This window comes from Phacochoerus africanus, chromosome 6, assembly GCF_016906955.1.
Source record: "Phacochoerus africanus isolate WHEZ1 chromosome 6, ROS_Pafr_v1, whole genome shotgun sequence".
NCBI lineage: Eukaryota > Metazoa > Chordata > Mammalia > Artiodactyla > Suidae > Phacochoerus > Phacochoerus africanus.
In genome coordinates, this window is record NC_062549.1 from 41,676,974 (window position 1) to 41,695,669 (window position 18,696).

Below are 18,696 nucleotides of genomic sequence, written 5' to 3' on the forward strand. Positions count from 1 at the left end.
AGAGGATAACACCCAGGATTTATGCTTGGCTAACTCAAAGGGCTAAACAAAGCTGATTGGTATTTTGGTGGGTTTTTTGTTTTTGTTTTGTTGTGGAAAGGTCATCAGGAGGAGAGAACGGTAAAGGAGAACGTTGAATGAGTTTTGGAAAGGTTGCGTTTGAGGTTTTTTTGGGAAATCAAAGCAGCAATGTCAGTGGGCACTGGACATATGGAGAGCAGTCTGGTCCAGAGCAATTGATTTGGGGGTGACCATCACATACACGGAAATAACTAAATGCACACAAAAAGGGGCCTGAAAGAAAAACACTTATGGATACGCAAGAAGAGGCAGTTCCTGTGTGGTACAGCAGGTAAAGGACTGGCATTGTCACTACTGTGGCTCAGGTCGCTCCTGTGGCACTAGGTTCAATCCCTGGCACAGGAACTTTCACATGCCGCAGGTGCAGCCAGAAAAAAAGAGACAGTAAGATGCAAGCCCACCGAAACAGCTTACCTGGTCTGTATAAACATCTGGGGGCACAGCCTTATTAAAGAAATCAGAACACACGGCCCCTGCTTGGAGGTAATAGTGAAGAGCTGCTGAATACTGATTCGTTGCTTCAAGAAAAAAAAGAGACAAAGAATTAGCTGTCATTAACATACACAAAGCTGGAAAAATAAGGCCTTTTGTGAAGAGTCAGGTATTACTTCATGTTTGACAAAAGCAGATTCAAACCACAGCCCTAGGATAACACTTGGCCATGACAACAATGAGAAAAACTGCCTTTTTTTTTTTTAAACCTCTTTTTTTCTTTCTTTACTTGGCCAGGACAATGAGAAAAATTACCTTTATTTTTTTAAAACCACTTTATTTATTTATTCATTTATTTGTCTTTTTAGGGCTCCAACCGCAGCATATGGAGGTTCCAGCTAGGCTAGGGGTCAAATCAAAGCTGAAGCCATCAGCCTACACCACAGCCACAGCAGTTCAGGATCCAAGCCAAATCTGCGACCTACACCACAGCTCACAGCAACACCGGATCCTTAACCCACTGAGTAAAGCCAGGGATTGAACCTGTGTCCTTATGGATGCTAGTCAGGTTCGTTAACTGCTGCACCATGACGGGAACTTGTTAACCACTTTAAAGAAGCTGTATAGATAGATTCTTTCCTTCTAAAACTGATAGCGAAAAATTTAGCTCAGATGTCTCTGTCAAACTTCCTACTAGAGAATTTAGTATTTGGAGGTATTTCCCAAATGCACATACTAGAAACATTATCTTAAATTTTTCTAGAGTTCCCACAATGGTTCAGCAAAAACAAATCTAACTAGCATCCATGAGGGCGCAGGTTCCATCCCTGGCCTCTCTCAGTGGGTTAAGGATCCGGCATTGCTATAAGCTGTAGCATAGGTTGCAGACGCAGCTGGGATCTGACGTTTCTGTGGCTGTGGCGTAGGCCCTCGGCTGTAGCTCCGATTAGACCCCTAGCCTGGGAACCTCCATTTGCCTCGGGTGCAGCCCCAAAAAGACAAAAGACAAAAAGAAATAACAATCATAGTTACTGTCAACTAGGAAAAAGAGAGATGTCAAAAACAAGACAAGTTTAATAAAATACTCTAACAACGTGTAATATATCTACTTTCATTTCTAAAAGTGCTACAAAAAAAGAAAAACACAAAACAATCTAACTTACCAAAATAAATGTCGGCCTGAATAATTAACCATGAATGGTTGTTTGGGTTTATACTGAGGGCATACCGAACTAGCTCTTTCACTGTGATCGCCACTGCTTCAAAGTCCACTGACTGGAGGCTAAAGGAAAGAAAATAAACATCTCTATTTCAAGAGTCAACTTCAAATTCCATACACACATTTATTAAAAACAAAAATTAAAAGACTCAGTCAAAATTTAGAAGGCCATAAATATAATGCTAAGTATTACTAGCAGTATTTTAAAACTATGAAAATAACTAAATCTAAGAACATGCGATAAGCTAACTTTTTATAAGGGGCTGAAAACAATCTGATTTTTGTTTCCCTTTTTCTCCTCAAATGCCAAAGAAGCCCACTCTAAAAAAGTTATCTCTAAACTTGTTTTACAACACAAAGGATATAAAAGTGGTAACATCAAAACCCTATCAGTACCTTTTACGTACAATTTACAGGCAACAATATTAAAGAGACAGACTCATAAAAATTCCTCAAATGATTTTTAAGTTGTTATCTAGAAGAAGCTACAAAAAACAAGGGCTCAAGCACTAACAATACTGCTTTGTGGCCTTAAATCCATCTTATGGCTTCTTATAAGGGTAACTAACTTCTCTGGTCCTCACAGGGTTAGGGGTTAGAGGTGGCAAGTATCCCTTCAGTGCATTTGGAAACAACAAACAATCCAAAAAAAGGGTAGGGAATGGGACCAGCTACCGCGAGCCTGGTCAAACCTGCAAGTCTTGAGGTAAAGAATGAGGAGGTAGAACTGTGAGGATAAAGTCCAGGCCAGCACCCAAGAAACACACTGACAGCTCCTACCTCCCAGATGCAGTGAGACCCTCTGGTAGAGAAGACAGGCTCTGGATTGAGAAACACCTGAGGTTCAAGTCCTGGCTCTATTAATTTACAAGGTGATCCTGGACAAAGTATTTCTGTTGCCCTGAGGGGTTATATTTTACCATAAGTAAGCACTGTTCCCAGTATAGTGGGAAAGTACTGTGGTGCTATTAGCAAATACCCACCTCTTTAATTATATACAACTAATTTATTTACAACTGCTTGAGTTAAACTAGTTTATGATTATATTTTCTAGAAATTTACAAAATGCTAAGTCTAACAATTCTATCTACATATGAAACAATTTTAAAAAGTCATATTTAATCCATGCCATCCACTGACACCATGAGTCAATGAAGACTCACTCAAGAGAAATTCTCTTGTCGGTCAAATATTTAGTCACATTTTTTTTTACTCTGGGTTGATTTACATTAAAATAATTTTATCATGAAAATAACAGTTAAAGCCTATTAGGTGGCAGTCCTTACACAATAGGGGAAAACAAATGATTCCATTTTGGATCTGTTTCCTTTACCTTAAAAGCTTTGTATTTTATTGCTTTTGCTACAAGAATGTTGCATATATCCTGAAATATATGGGATGGCCCATTCTCAAGGCTCTGACCTTTAAAGGTATAACACTTTACCATTCATATCGAGATAAAAAGTTACAGAACAGAGAATAATATTTGTTCTATGGGAGGTTTAGAGGAACATCATGACATGGAAAGATGCAAGAACAAAGGATTCCAATAAGAAGTCTGCAACAACCAACCACACCTCCTCCCCTTTCAGTATTAAAAGAAGCCTGAGATCTAATTCTTTGGAATACCAGTCTTGGTCTGCTGACTCTCCAGTCATTACTTCCTACCCCAGTAACTCATCTCTCAGTTTATCAGCCTGTTGCATGGTGAGCCAGTACAAGCTTGGACTTGGTAACACTTATCCTAAACACCTAGCTTAGAAGGTATATTATTATTATTATTTAATGGGTTGGCTACACTCTCAGCACCAGAGATGGAACCAAAGCCGTAGCAGTGACAACGCTGTATAGTTATGCTGCAGGCTACAAGGGAAGTCCAGAAAGTATATTGCTTAACTCTTACAAGGTAGGTACTATTCTTACACCCATTTTACAGATGAGGAAATTGGCAGAGAAAGCAACTAACCCAAGGTCATATACCTGATTTAGTGGAGAGGCTGGGACTCAAACCCTCTGGCTCAGAGCCTCTATGGTAAACCATTCTTTTGCCTCGTTTATAAACACTGCAAAATCAATCATTAGTTTACAGTCTAAACTTAGGCCAAAGAGGTAACACCAAAGTGGTGTTACAACTGTTAATTAAAAAGGCAAAATTGACCTCTGTCTGATCCTAGGACTGCTACCTAATATACCTAATTGTATGTAAAAATCTGCAGTTATTTGCTTCAGGGAAGCGTGGTGCTCTTGTGGGGAACAAGCCTCCCTAAGAGGAGGGAAAGGTCACCACCCACTTCCGACCCTCTGATCCTGCCTGAGACGGAGAACTCACCCTCTACGACTGAGATGGAAGCAAATGACTCTCATTCCATTGCCTGCTTTCCTCCTACTACAATCTTTTCTTCTTCAAAGATGCCACTAAGAGCAATAAAATAAGGCCTAGACCTGCCCTTCAGGCACAGAGAAGACAATAAGGCCTAGACCTGCCCTTCAGGCACAGAGAAGACGACTAACAGGGAGGGAGAAAAGGAAAAGTAACTTTTGTGAAGAAACAAATAGACTCTCCTAAATAAGAAGGTGCTGTGGGAGAAGAGAAAAAGGTAAATGGTTTCTTCCTCCAGAAAAGAAACATTTTCTTCTCCCCTAGAAAAATTCCCCCGTCATCTCACTGTGATTCTTCCATGAAGAAAGTAGGAGGGAAGATTTCTTGAAAAAACTTTTTAAGGCAACTAAAAAGGGTTAGGAACCTCTGACAACCAAGTATTGGAAAGTCATTCTTTCATCCACCTCAATTTTTCAGTTCCACCACTGGTAAGGAATTAGGACTACTTAAAAACCATCTAAGTTCTACCTAAGGCTAGTATATCTTGGGCCTTACTCCTAATTTTTAGGAATATTTATTACTGTAATAGAGAAACACAAAGTTGGCTGTAGAATCCTAACAGACTATATAGCCTTTTAATCAAATTATCCCAGGTTATCTGTATCAGTCAGGATGGTTTCTAAACACATAAACAATTTAATAAAATGTAAGATATAATACTTCTTACTTGGGGATAGACGATGGCCAAATAGAAATGTGTTCAGCTGTAATGTCATTCACGATATCCTCCTTAAAAAGAAAGGAAAAAGCGTGACTTAAAAGGAAATTTCCTTCAAAGATGTTTTTAAATAAAATCATGCAATACTGACCCGAACATTGTGAAGTTTCACAAAGAGTGATAAAATAATAGTCAAAACCAATGGTTCCTATGAGAAAGAAAACACAGAATCCTTAATTACCTATATTTTAATATTTCTCCCACCAATCTCAAGGATAGCAAGTATTTTCTTTCAAAAGATTCTTACCCCTTTGAAAGTTACCATCTGCTTTAGTTTAGAGCACACTAAAGATCAACTTTATTTTTAATCTCATGAAAGAAACCACAGCATACAATTTACACAAAAATGATCAAATTTAGGTGTCCACATCTTTTGAAATTGAGTAAAGAGAGCTCCTTCCAGCTAGTACTTCCAGCTACCTCTAAAAATTTTTAACTTTTAATTCCTTAAAATAACACTTAAAAGGATGGAATCTATATCCAATACATAAATAATGCCATTAATCTTATCAATAAAAGTTAAAGCTAGGCTTCACACATCTAGCTCTATTATGAAGACTTCTTACAATTAAAAAAAAAAAATCTGTTCTTTTCAGTAACACATGGTAAGGTAAATGCAAAATAAACTCCATACAGATTCTCTCATCTTCCAAAATATGATCACTGAAGATAAAAGGCACATTAACAGATTACTCAAATGATCAGCACTTAAACACTTGATATTTTTAGTCATATTCTACAGAAATCAGCAATAGTAATTCAATCAACTTTTATAAAACTTACCCGTAATTTTTTGATAAAAGAAAGCAGCTCACTCCTATAAAAAACACAAGTATTTGCATATACATTTAATATCAGAAATTAAACATAACATCAAGAAAGTAAATTATAGGCGAAGGTTTATCCGTAATTTTCCAGTTATGCCTGTATAAAGAGTGTAATACTCTAGTGTCATACTACCCTAATAACATTTCTTTCCTGTTTTAATTACATGTGACATCTTCAGTACTACCACTGTTGATGTTGAATTTAGTTTGATTATATTAAATGATTAATGAGTAGTCTCTGAAAGTAACAAAGAAACAAGGTATTTCCAGAGGTGGCTGTATCAGACAAGTCCGTCAGAGATCAGCACCAGAGAATTCTCCCACTGTCCATCTTTATGATACACAAGGATCATGGTAGATGTTCTTGAAACAGTACAAAGAGTATAAATAAATAGCTAAAAAAAAAAAAAAAAACCCCAAAACTGATAGAAACATACCGATACATTATACCTAATGTAGATTCCCTCTGCTTTATTAAACTAACTCTGCCGTCATTTCCTCTTTTGTGTTGACTGGACACACTACAGATCTGAACGACAACTTCCCAAAGGTCTTTAGCAGTCCGTCTGCTTTCTTTAGGGCCTGGAAGTTCTTTGCATGTAGCTGCTAAAAGCTGTCCAAGCTGTAACATGAAAACCAAACAGAAAATACACAAGAGATAATCTGTAATGTCATACATGCTATTTCTACTATTGAAGAACAGTTGGAGAGAGATAGACAACTGCCCATTACACACAAAGTGCAGTTATTTGTTGAGCCTGCTATCCCACCACTGAGGAATTCAGAGCTCACTGTCCACTGACAGGTCTCAAGTGGATCTGGGAAGAGGATCCCTTGGTTCCATCTTATTATGAACCTCCTTGTTTCTAAACAATTATAGTCTAATGAGAACAAAATTGAGACAATAGAAAGAGGCATGTGATCTATTAAGTGGGGGGGGGGGAGTTGCTAAACACATAGTTATGATCCCACAGGGGGTTAAAAAAAAAAAGGCACATAATGGAACATATACACTACAAGGTTAACTGTAAAAGCCCAGAGATGACATTAAAATAGTGCTTAAATTTCACTCAAACACACACATTAATTATTTTCTTAAATCTTTAATGAAAAGATGAAGAAAAAAATACGGACATTGAAGTTGGCAGAATAAAGGAACAAGACTAAGAGCAACTTTTCCCCAAGAAAAATGACAGAAACTGGGTGTAGAGCTACTGTTGAACTAAGGAGGTAGAATTAAAGGACAGATTCTTGAAAGTGAATGATCTGAATAAGGGCAGCCTTCAGGACCGAAGGTGTAGGAAGGACCCAGAAATAAAGAGTGAAAGGGCAGAGAGCGAAAGGCAAAAAAAGACAGCCCCAAAATACGTAGAGAAAGAAAGAAGCTTATATGCCAAATCCATTGCTTAAGAAGGCAGGATTATGAAAAAGGTTCAAAGGGAAAAGTGCTTTTCCCCCTAAAATTTGAAACATACAAATACTGAAAGAACAGTCCAATAAACACCTGTATACTTGATTTACTGTGGATATTCTGCCATATTTGGTTTTTTTTATCTATCTACACTGACTGTTAAATTTTATTACAGTAGTTGCAGACACGACATTACACCCCGGTTGTACTTGAAAATGCATCTTTAAGGACAGGACATTTTCCTACATAACCACAACTCCAGGATCACACCTAAGGAAATGTACAAGAATCCTGGTGCTTCCTAAAGCTAGTGAAAATGGTGTCAAATGCCCTAGCTATGCTGTATGAATGGAAATCAAGGGTCCCTGGTCTAGTAGAACATTTCAGCCTACTTGCCGACTGCAGGCAAGTACTCTTCTCTGACAACCAGGATCACAACACATGCAAGGTATTTCCTGCAGTTCTCCACTTCATTTTCTGTTGTCAGAAAGCACACGCTTAACTGAAGGTCACTACATTAAGCAAGAAAATTCACTGTAAGGATTATTCAGAGGTATTAGGTCTCAAGTCAGTTGACTTCCACAAACATTCTTTTTTTTTTTTTTTGTCTTTTTGCCTTTTCTAGGGCCGCTCCCGCGGCATATGGAGATTCCCAGGCTAGGGGTCAAATTGGAGTTGTAGCCACCGGCCTATGCCAGAGCCACAGCAACAAGGGATCTGAGCCTGTCTGCGACCTACACCACAGCTCATGGCAACGCCAGATCCAAGCCACATCTTCGACCTACACCACAGCTCAAGCAACGCCAGATCCTTAACCCACTGAGCATGGCCAGGGGTCAAACCTGCAACCTCATGGTTCCTAGTCGGATTCATTAACCACTGCACCACGACGGGAACTCCCACAAACATTTTTGAGCATCTCCTACGTGCTGGGTATCAAGCAAAGTACTGAGAATATAAAAATTAACTGTCCTCAAGAAGCTCTTTCACAGAGCAGACAGGTGAACAAATAATTTACTACACAGTATAATCTCAACAAAAGAAACATGTCCACAGTACAACAGTAATGAGAAGAGCAAATCTGTGGAGAAAGGAAGTACGGAAAGCCTCAAAGAAACTACAGCAACAGGCAAAAGGGGGAAGGGCATCCCTGCCAAGTGAACAAGGAGTGCTCGCCCGCACAGGAGTATGAGAAGGCAGTGTGTGTGCAGGGGCCCCTGAGCACCAAGGCACCACAGACAGAGCTGGCATGGCAGGGAGCGGGAGATACGAAAAAGTGGGGAAGGAGAAGCTCCCAGAGCTTACAAGGCCATGAAGGCGAAGGCCGAGGTCTCTGTCCTACCACCAACCTCCCCTCTGCCTCCCACCAGCCAGACTCTTATAATCCAAGCGCCCATAGATCCTGTACATTTTCCAGTACACTACACCACCTCCCACCTTCATCCAGGGGAGAGGAGAGGCAGTTTTTATTATTTTAAAATGTCATATTTTAGTCACATGCTTAGGATTTTCTCCTGTGCTTTGTTTGATAATACATTGTCAAAGAAATAAAAAATATGTAATACAATGGAAAATAAAATTGACTAAAATCACCTAGTATTTCACTACTCAGAGATAATGACTGTTCATATCCTTCCAGACTCTTCCCTTTCCATAAGTATATATAGTCCTCACCAAATTTGTAATTTGGAAGCTGCTCCAAACTGTATAACTTTATTTATTTATTTGCCACACCCAAAGTATGCAGAAATTTCCTGGGCCAAGGATCGAACCTATACCACAGCAGTGACAAAGCTGGATCCTTAACAGCTAGGCCACCAGGGAACTCCAAATTGTATAATTAAAAAAAATATAATCCCAGAGTTCCCATCGTGGCGCAGTGGAAACGAATCCGACCGTGAGATTGCGGGTTCCACCCCTGGCCTCATTCAGTGGGTTAAGGATCTGGCGTTGCTGTGAACTGTGGTGCAGGTCCCAGACTCTGCTCGGATCTGATGTTACTGTGGCTGTGGTGTAGGCCAGCAGCTGTAGCTGGACCCCTAGCCTGGGAACCACCATATGTTGTGAGAAAGAAAGGAAGGAAAGGCCCTAAAATATACACACATACATATATATATATATATATATAATTCCTGACTCTAGACTTCTTTCTCTGATTCTTTTCCCCCCGACATTAACAAGGGAGTAAGGGGCCAGCTAGGTTAGGCACACAAAACCTTAACCCAGCTGAGACCATGAGATGCCCCAGTGGCTCTGCAGCAAGGTCACCACATATCCTTCCTCCTCTGTAGCCAGAACAGGGGGACGTGCAGGAAGTACTGAGATAACCCAGCCCAAGGTTAGGCAACCTACAGCACAACATCCTGTGCCCTTCCACACTGCAGGCCCTCAAACACGTGCCCAGCCCTCCTGGCACACGGCTTCACAGAATTCACTGCCAAGAGAAGCAAAGAGAGAAGCTACTGCACTGAGCACCAACCTACCAGTCTAAGTGGAGATGATAATCTTGAACAAAACAGGCTCTCCTCTGAGAGTTTACTAAAGACAAAGGGACTGCTGAGCATAATCAGACAAATACCCTAAATATTAGAAACTCCTACCTCACAAAGTTCACTCAAAAAAACAGAATGTCTGAAATTCCAAAGAGAAGGATGATTCAAGTACGATAATATATTTTTATGAACACCTTGAAGAAGACAAAAAGAAGGAAAAAACAAAAGAAATCAATAAGTCTTCAAAGGGTTGATTGAAATGAGCTCAGTTTTTAGACATGAAATAAGAAGGAAAAAACAAATAACCAAAAACAAATTGGTACAGTCTTGCAAGGTTCCAAGACAGTCACTGATTTAAGGGACAATGTACTAAAGATGAAATGAGGGCAGATAAGAACAAAAGGTAATACCAAGCATTAAGAGAAGAATAAGGAAATCTGAAGGACCAAACACATACAAAAAAAAAAATGTTAAATCATGAAATGGTTTGGTTTTTTTTAACTGCCAGATCAGAAAAGGAGAAAAGTTCACTGTTTATTCAGGGTAAACATAACATCAACACATGAAAGATAGAATCTTACGGAAAATCTTTTGTATATCTTTATTTTTTATTTATTTATTTTTTTGTCTTTTTGCCATTTCTTGGGCCGCTCCTGAGGCATATGGGAGGTTCCCAGGCTAGGGGTCGAATCGGAGCTATAGCTGCCAGCCTACACCAGAGCCACAGCAACTCGGGATCCGAGCCGCGTCTGCAACCTACACCACAGCTCACGGCAACGCCGGATCGTTAACCCACTGAGCAAGGGCAGGGACCGAACCCGCAACCTCATGGTTCCTGGTCAGATTTGCCAACCACTGCGTCACAACAGGAACTCCGTATATCTTTACTTTTGACATTTTCTTCACCCAGAAGCATTTTCAGTTGTACAAAATAGATGTAATTAAGAAGTGAGAATACACAATAACCTACCCTCAGTTCACTAAATGCCTTCATATGGAGATAATTACTAATAAGAAGCAAATACACTAGGCATCAACTTAAGAGAGTTTAGTGGGGTCTAACCAAGGGTAAGTTGCTCAGATGGAAAAAGGGTGCAGCTCAGCCTTGACCACTCCCCCAGTTCAACCCAGGCAGACCTGGGTATTCCAGAGCTGAAACCAGGGTTTGATTACATCAATTAATGTAAGAAAAGCTGATTAAAATCTCACTAGTTTAGGATTATACCAAAACGTTGGCTCCTAACTAAATTTTTTTGCTGGCATTCTCATAACTATGGTGTATTAGGAAAAAATATTAGGAAGGGCAAACTCAAGCGCCTGAATTACCAAAAGCTATACTTTTACCTATAAACCAATAAGCATTTGTCCAATCTTTCACTGCATCTTAGAAAATGGACAAGATCCCTAAGTAGTATAGATCTAAAGAAACTGGTCCAATAATCCCACCCAAATAATCCTTTTATTTAGATTAAACACAATTACCTTTACATATGGATTACTCTGAAGCAGAAATGCAGGAACCTGAAGCGTAAGGTACTCATTTTCTTTCCAGTTTAACATAAAAGCAACACACTCCTCGGCAATAACCTGACGAAGAGGAATATCTAATAAAGAAAGAAAGTAGTTGGAATTACCATCATTAACGTTAGAAGAACAAAGCAAAGAGTTCCTCAAATTCCAGCTAAACAAATTAAAAACAACAGAGAAACTAATACAACATTAAGTCAACTATACTCCAATAAAATTAAAAAAAAAAAAAAAAAAAAGCAACTCTCAGAATTCCTGCCAGTGGTACAGTGGGTTAAGAATCCAACCAGTTGCTGCGAAAGTGCATGTTCGACCCCTGGCCTGGCACAATGGGAGGATCTGGTGTTGCTGCAGCTGCATCTGGGACTTCATCCCTGGCCTGGGAATTCCATTTGCCATGAGTATGGCCATAAAATTAAAAAAAAAAAAAAAAAGCAACTCCTATCAGAATGGAAAAAAAAGTTACAGATGAAAAAAATAGAAAAACCCTAACAATTTACACTTTTCTCTAGAAAGTTTAGGGTTTCTCAATAAGAGACTGCCACAGTCTCCACTGTTAATCAACAAAATTCTGTACTAACGGCTTAACCTAAAATGACTAACACTCTATGTGAAGTCTAAAAGTTGGTATCTAACCTTTACAAATTTATCATTAAATTGAGCAGAGAATAATCACACAAACAAAACAAGTATGTAATGGTACAGTATAAACTTCTGGCACATTTAGAGCACAAAAACAGGTTAAACCATGTGTAAAACTGTAATAAATCTGAGTTAATATATTTTTCATTTTTTAATATTTTCTGATTAAAATGTAATAAGTATTCTTTTTTTTTTTTTTGTCTTTTGTTCTTATAGGGCCACACCAGCAGCATATGGAGGTTCCCAGGCTAGGGGTCTAATTGGAGCTGTTGCTGCTGGCCTATGCCAGAGGCACAGTAATGCCAGATCCAAGCCATGTCTGCAACTTACATCATAGCTCACAGCAACGCCAGATCCCCAACCCACTGAGGGAGGCCAGGGATCGAACCCGAAACCTCATGGTTCCTAGTCAGATTCATTTCTGCTGCGCCATGACAGAAACCCCCCAAAAACGTAATAAACATTAAGAGACAAATCATTCACTGACTCAAAAAAGATTTACTCTACAGATAACAATTTTTTTTTCTTTTTTACCCATACCTGCTGCATATGGAAGTTCCTGGGCGGGGATCAAATCTGAGCCACAGCTGTGACCTGTGCCATAGCTGCAGCAATGCCAGATTCTTAACCCACTGTGCCTCTGCAGGAACTCCTACAGGTAACAATTTTAAATTTTAAAAATATGAAAATAAAAATCACTCAGAATTGTTCAACCATTATTTCCTTTGAAACTATTATTAAACATACCTTTATATTAAATGCTACGAATTTCTGTAGTTCAAAGCATGTAATACTCAGGTTTTAATGTATTTCAAGAAAGAGAAAAAGAAACCCAATGGGTACTAAGTAACAATGCTAAAACTTAAAATGAAGAGAGCTACTGGAGGAGTTCCTGTTGTGGTGCAGCGGAAACTAATCTGACTAGGAACCATGAGGTTGAAGGTTTGATCCCTGGCATCACTCAGTGGGTTAAGGATCTGGCGTTGCCATGAGCTGTGGTGTAGGTTGCACATATGGCTTGGATCCTGCGCTGCTATGGCTGTGGTATAGGCCAGCAGTGGTAGCTCTGATTTGACCTCTAGCCTGGGAACCTCCATATGCCTTGGGTGCAGCACTAAAAAGCCAAAAAAAAAAAAAAAGAGAGAGAGAGCTACTGGAGTTCCCCACTGGCTCAGCAGGTTATAGATCCAGTACCACTACTGTGGCTCAGTTTGCTGCTATGGCATGGATTTGATCCCTGACCCAGGATCCCTGTGGCCCATATGACACAGGGACAGCCAAAAGAAAAAAAGAGGAAAGCTATTAAACTTCTTGAGTACCTATATATTGCCATTTCAGTCTTTCTAAAGAGTCTGTGCCTATGGCTAAAATAATTTGTTTATATCTCACTTTATTCCAAAATCAAATGGAGTCAACAAAAAAGGCCTAAGAACACAGCAAAATAAAATAAAAATACATTATTTGCCTCATCTTCTTAAGGAATGAAAACAGAAGTGAATTTAATCTCCAATGCACAGCAGGGCACTGTGCGCTGTGCACTTCGCCAAAGGAAGGCCAGACAGCATTTGGCCCCAAGGCTTCCTTTATTCACTGCACATCTCTCTTTAGGAGTCCACAATGGATCTTGAAGAATCAGCATCTAGAGAGGAGGGTTCAATACTTTTCTCTGTAATAGTACATCCATCCCTTCCTTCTCATTTCAAACACTGTTTACAACACGGTTTGCAGAGCACGCGGTTTATAGCACAAATCATGGGATAAGTAGATGAACATTCAGTAAGTTAGGGGAAGAAAGGAGGAAAAAGCGAAATTACTCAAATGCCAGAAAGGTAAAACAAAGAGACTACAATTATTTAAAAGCATTTCTCATCATTTCAAAGAGTAAAAGCATACACTTAAGCTGGACTAAGAGTTTAAAACATAGTTTTCTGTCTTATCGTGACTTAGGCCAGATGCCTTAACCTCAGTTTCCTGATTTACAAAATGGGGAAAATTAAATAAGAAGCTACTTCAGGAGTTTTCTTGTGGTACAGTGGGTGAAGGATCCAACAATGTCAAATGTCACGCAGAGGCTCTAGTGGCTGCTGTGGTGAGGGTTCAATCCCTGGCCTGGGAACTGCATAGAGCTGACGTGAGGACTAAATCAGTTATGCACCTAAGCTCTTAGAACAGTGTCTGACGTGTAGTTCACACTCAACACTAGGGGTTTTTTTTTAATTCTTTTTGTTTTTTATTTTAGAGAAATCATGTAGGAAAAACCAATCTTCAACCTTTAAAAAAGAAAATACTCCATTGACAGTATATATTAGATCAATTTGTATTATGCTATTGAAGGGCACTGATGCATTAAGGTTCAAAGGTATTCTAACTACAGAGAGCTAAAAGTTCTAATTTCTTAAAGAAATCACAATGTAATGACAATTGAATTCCAAAGATCTGAGAGGGCCAGCAGCCATTTGTTTGGACACATTATTACCATCTTCCCTCTACACCTCAATTTTACTGTTTACAGTATTAAATGTGGACAGTATAATTTCATTGCTCTAAATATGATTAAAACACGTAAAATTCAGAAAGTGCTTTAACTAAGCAAGACTTATCTGTAATCCAGATGATAGCTCTTATGATAAGCCCCTTTTCATAACAAGATATTAACATGTAGAACTGGAAAAGCAAAATCTGTTCCTAAAGTGACAAGTGAGTTTCTGACGCACTGGAAATCATTTTGAGGGCTATCTACGGCAGCAATGAGGAAAGAAACCTTCGATAATAAAGCATCAATGTAGCCTCAAGGGCATGTTGAGTCCTCTCTTAGAAAATCTTAAAACTGCAATACGATTTCTGTAGTGTGTTGAATGGTGTCCCCTCCAAATTTATTCCCAGCTGAAACTTCAGAGGATGACCTTACTTGGCAACAGAGTCTTTAAAGATCTGGTTAGATAAAATGAAGTCAGACTGAATTAAGGTAGATCCTAAATCCAATGATGGGAGTCACGGGATTAAGACTGCGGAATAGAAGGACTGGAGCTCAACTTCTCTCCTAAAAACAACGAAATTCACAACTAAAGACTGAGCACACTTCACCAAAATGGACCAGAAACCTTAAAAAAGATACCCTACTTCAGAAGAAAAAGAGGAGGCCACATCAAGAGGTAGGAGGGGTGATTTCACAATATAAACAACCCCATACCTCCTGGGTGGGAAGCTCCACAGACTGGACACTGGTTCACAGAGACTCACCTACTGGAGTGAGAGTTCTGAGCCACACATCAAACTCTCACGTATGGGGATCTGGCACAGGGAGAAAGAGCCCTGGAGCATCTGGCATCGAAGGCCAGTGGGGCTTGTGCACAAGAGCTCCATGGGACTGGGGGAAACGGAGACCCCAGGGCAAAGCAAAGTCTTCAAGGGAATCTGGGTCAAACCTGACTGCAGTTCTTGGAGGACATCCTGGGAAAACGGGGTGAATGTGGCTTGTTGTGAGGGAAGGACATTGAAAGCAAAGCTCTCGGGAATATTCAGCAGCAGTGCCTTTTTCTGGAGGTGGCCATTTTGGGAAAATCTGGCCCCAACCGTCAGCCAGCTGCTGAGAAGCCCCAGGGCAAACAACAACCCAGGTGGGATCACAGCCCCACCCCTCAGTAAACAGGCTAAAGACCTCTCAGGCACACACCTGCCTCTAATCTCATGCAGAGACTAAGCCTTCACCCACCAGAGGGATTAGAATCGGCTCCTCCTACCACGGGGCAGGCATCAGCCCCTTCCATCAGGAAGCCTACACCAAGCCCCCATACTGACTTCAGCCACAGGGGCGCAGACATCAGAAGTAAGAGAGGCTACAACTCTATTTAGAAGGTCACCACACCAAAAACCTATAAAAATGAAAAAACAGAGAACTATAACTCAGATGAGGGAGAAAGAAAAAAACCCAGAAAAACAGCTAAGCCATGAGGAGATTCTCAGCCTCCAGGAAAAAGACTTTAGACTGTTGATGCTGAAGAAGATACAAGACATTGGAAATAAACTGGAGGCAAAGATGGATAACTTACAGGAAACACTGACCAAAGAGATACGAGATATAAAACTTAAACAAGAAGAGATGCAAAATACAATAACTGAAATAAAAAATTAACTAGAAGCAGCTAACAGCAGAATACAGGAGGCAGAAGAACAAATAAGTGAGGTGGAGGACAGATTAGTGGAAATTACGGATGCAGAACAGAAAAGAGAAAAAAGATTGAAAACAAATGAAGAGAGTCTCAGAGAACTCTGGGACAACGTGAAACGCACCAACATCTGTATTATAGGGGTGCCAGAAGGAGAAGAGAGAGAGAAGGAGACAGAAAAAATATCCCAAGACATAATAGCTGAAAACTTCCCTAACATGGGGAAGGAATCACTCACTCAAATCCAGGAGGCACAACGAGTACCATATAAAATAAACCCAAGGAGGAACACCCCAAGACACATACTAATCAACCTGACCAAAATTAAAGACAAAGAGAAAATCTTGAAAGCAGCTAGGGAAAAGAAACAAATAACATACAAGGGAACCCCGATAAGGCTATCGGCAGATTTTTCAACAGAAACTCTGGAGGCTAGAAGGGAGTGGCATGATATACTCAACGTGATGAAAGGAAAAAACCTCCAACCAAGATTACTCTACCCAGCAAGGCTCTCGTTCAGATTTGAAGGAGAAATCAAAACCTTCACAGATAAGCAAAAGCTGAGAGAATTCAGCAACACTAAACCATCCTTACAACAAATACTAAAGGAACTTCTATAGACAGAAAAGAACAAGAGAAGAAGGAAAGGGAAAAGAGCAGCAAAAACAAACCCAAAGTAATTAATAAAATGGCAAAAAGAACATACATATCAATAATTACCTTAAATGTGAATGGACTAAACGCCCCAACCAAAAGACATAGACTGGCTGAATGGATACAAAAACAAGACCCATATATATGCTGTCTTCAAGAGACCCACTTCACTTCTAGGGACACATTCAACTTGAAAGTGAGAGGATGGAAGAAAATATTTCATGCAAACGGGGATCAAAAGAAAGCTGGAGTAGCAATACTCCTATCAGACAAAATAGACTTTAAAATGAAGAATATTTTAAGGGACAAAGAAGGACATTACATAATGATCAAAGGATCAATCCAAGAAGATATTATAACAATTTTAAATATCTACGCACCCAACACAGGTTCACCACAATATATAAGGCAACTGCTAACAACCTTCAAAGGACAAATCGACAGTAACACAATCATAGTGGGAGACTTTAACACCCCACTTACAGCAATGAACAGATCAACCAGACAGAAAATCAATAAGGAAACACAGGCCCTGAATGAAGCATTAAACCAGATGGACCTAATAGGTATTTATAGGACATGCCATCCAAAAGCAACAGAATACACATTCTTCTCAAGTGCACATGGAACATTCTCTAAGACTGACCACATCGTGGGCTACAAATCCAGCCTCAGTAACTTTAAGAAAATTGAAATCATATCAAGCATCTTTTCCGACCACAATGCTATACGACTGGAAATCAACAACAAGAAAAAAACTGCAAAAAACACAAACACGTGGAGACTCAACAACATGCTACTAAACAACCAATGGATCACTGAAGAAATCAAAGAGGAAATTAAAAAATACCTAGCAGCAAGTGACAATGAAGATACGACACTCCAAAACCTATGGGATGCAGCAAAAGTCATTCTAAGAGGAAACTTTATAGCAATACAAGCCCACCTCAGGAAATAAGAAAAAGCCCAAATAAACAAGCTAACTTTACATTTAAAGCAGCTTGAGAGAGAAGAACAGACAAGACCTAGTTAGTAGAAGGAAAGAAATCATAAAGATCAGAGCAGAAATCAATGAAATAGAAACAAAGAAAACCATAGAAAAGATCAATGAAACGAAAAGTTGGTTCTTTGAAAAGATCAACAAAATTGATAAACCCCAAGCCAGACTTATAAAACAAAAAAGAGAGAGGACTCAAATCAATAAAGTTAGAAACAAAAAAGGAGAAGTAACAACGGACACCACAGAAATACAAAGGATCATAAGAGACTACTATATGCAACTATATGCCAATAAAATGGAAAACCTAGAAGTAATGGACAAATTCTTAGAAAAGTACAATCTTCGAAGACCAAACCAAGATGAAACAGAAAAGATGAATGGACCCATCACAAGAATTGAAATTGAAACTGTGATTAAAAAACTTCCAACAAGCAAGGACCAGATGGCTTCACAGGTGAATTCTATCAAACATTTAGAGAAGAGCTAACACCTCTCCTTCTGAAACTATTTCAAAACATTGCAGAGGCAGGGATACTCCCAAACTCATTCTACGAGGCCACTGTCACCCTGGTACCAAAACCAGACAAAGACTCCACAAAAAAAGAAAACTACAGGCCAATATCACTGATGAACATCGATGCAAAAATCCTCAACAAAATACTAGCAAACCACATCCAACAATACATTAAAAGGATTGTACATCATGATCAAGTGGGATTTATCCCAGGGAGGCAAGGGTTCTTCAATATCCGCAAATCCATCAGTGTGATACACCAACATTAACAAACTGAAGAATAAAAACCATATGATCCTCTCAATAGACGCGGAAAAAGCCTTTGACAAAATCCAACACCCATTTCTGATAAAAACCCTTCAGAAAGTGGGCATAACGGGAACCTACCTCAACATGATAAAGGCCATATATGACAAACCCACAGCAAACATCATTCTCAGTGGTGAAAAGCTGAAAGAATTCCTGCTGAGATCAGGAACAAGACAAGCATGTCCGCTCTCGCTACTACTCTTCAATATAGTTCTGGAAGTCCTAGCCACAGCAATCAGAGAAGCAAAAGAAATAAAAGGAATCCAAATGGGAAAGGAAGAAGTAAAACTATCGCTATTTGCAGATGACATGATACTATACCTA

General features: G+C 39.5%; 1 protein-coding gene across 1 annotated transcript in view; it reads right to left on the minus strand.

The window, feature by feature from the left end:
* The window catches only part of INTS8 (integrator complex subunit 8), a 60,887-nt gene that overhangs the window by 7,214 nt on the left and 34,977 nt on the right, over positions 1-18,696 (minus strand). Inside the window, exons 16-22 of the mRNA XM_047783581.1 lie at positions 11,043-11,164; positions 6,095-6,279; positions 5,614-5,647; positions 4,922-4,978; positions 4,780-4,841; positions 1,677-1,795; positions 496-599 (exon numbers count right to left, since the gene is read on the minus strand). Of these exons, the coding sequence (XP_047639537.1) occupies positions 496-599; positions 1,677-1,795; positions 4,780-4,841; positions 4,922-4,978; positions 5,614-5,647; positions 6,095-6,279; positions 11,043-11,164 (683 nt within the window). The remainder of the gene's footprint in view (positions 1-495; positions 600-1,676; positions 1,796-4,779; positions 4,842-4,921; positions 4,979-5,613; positions 5,648-6,094; positions 6,280-11,042; positions 11,165-18,696) is intronic.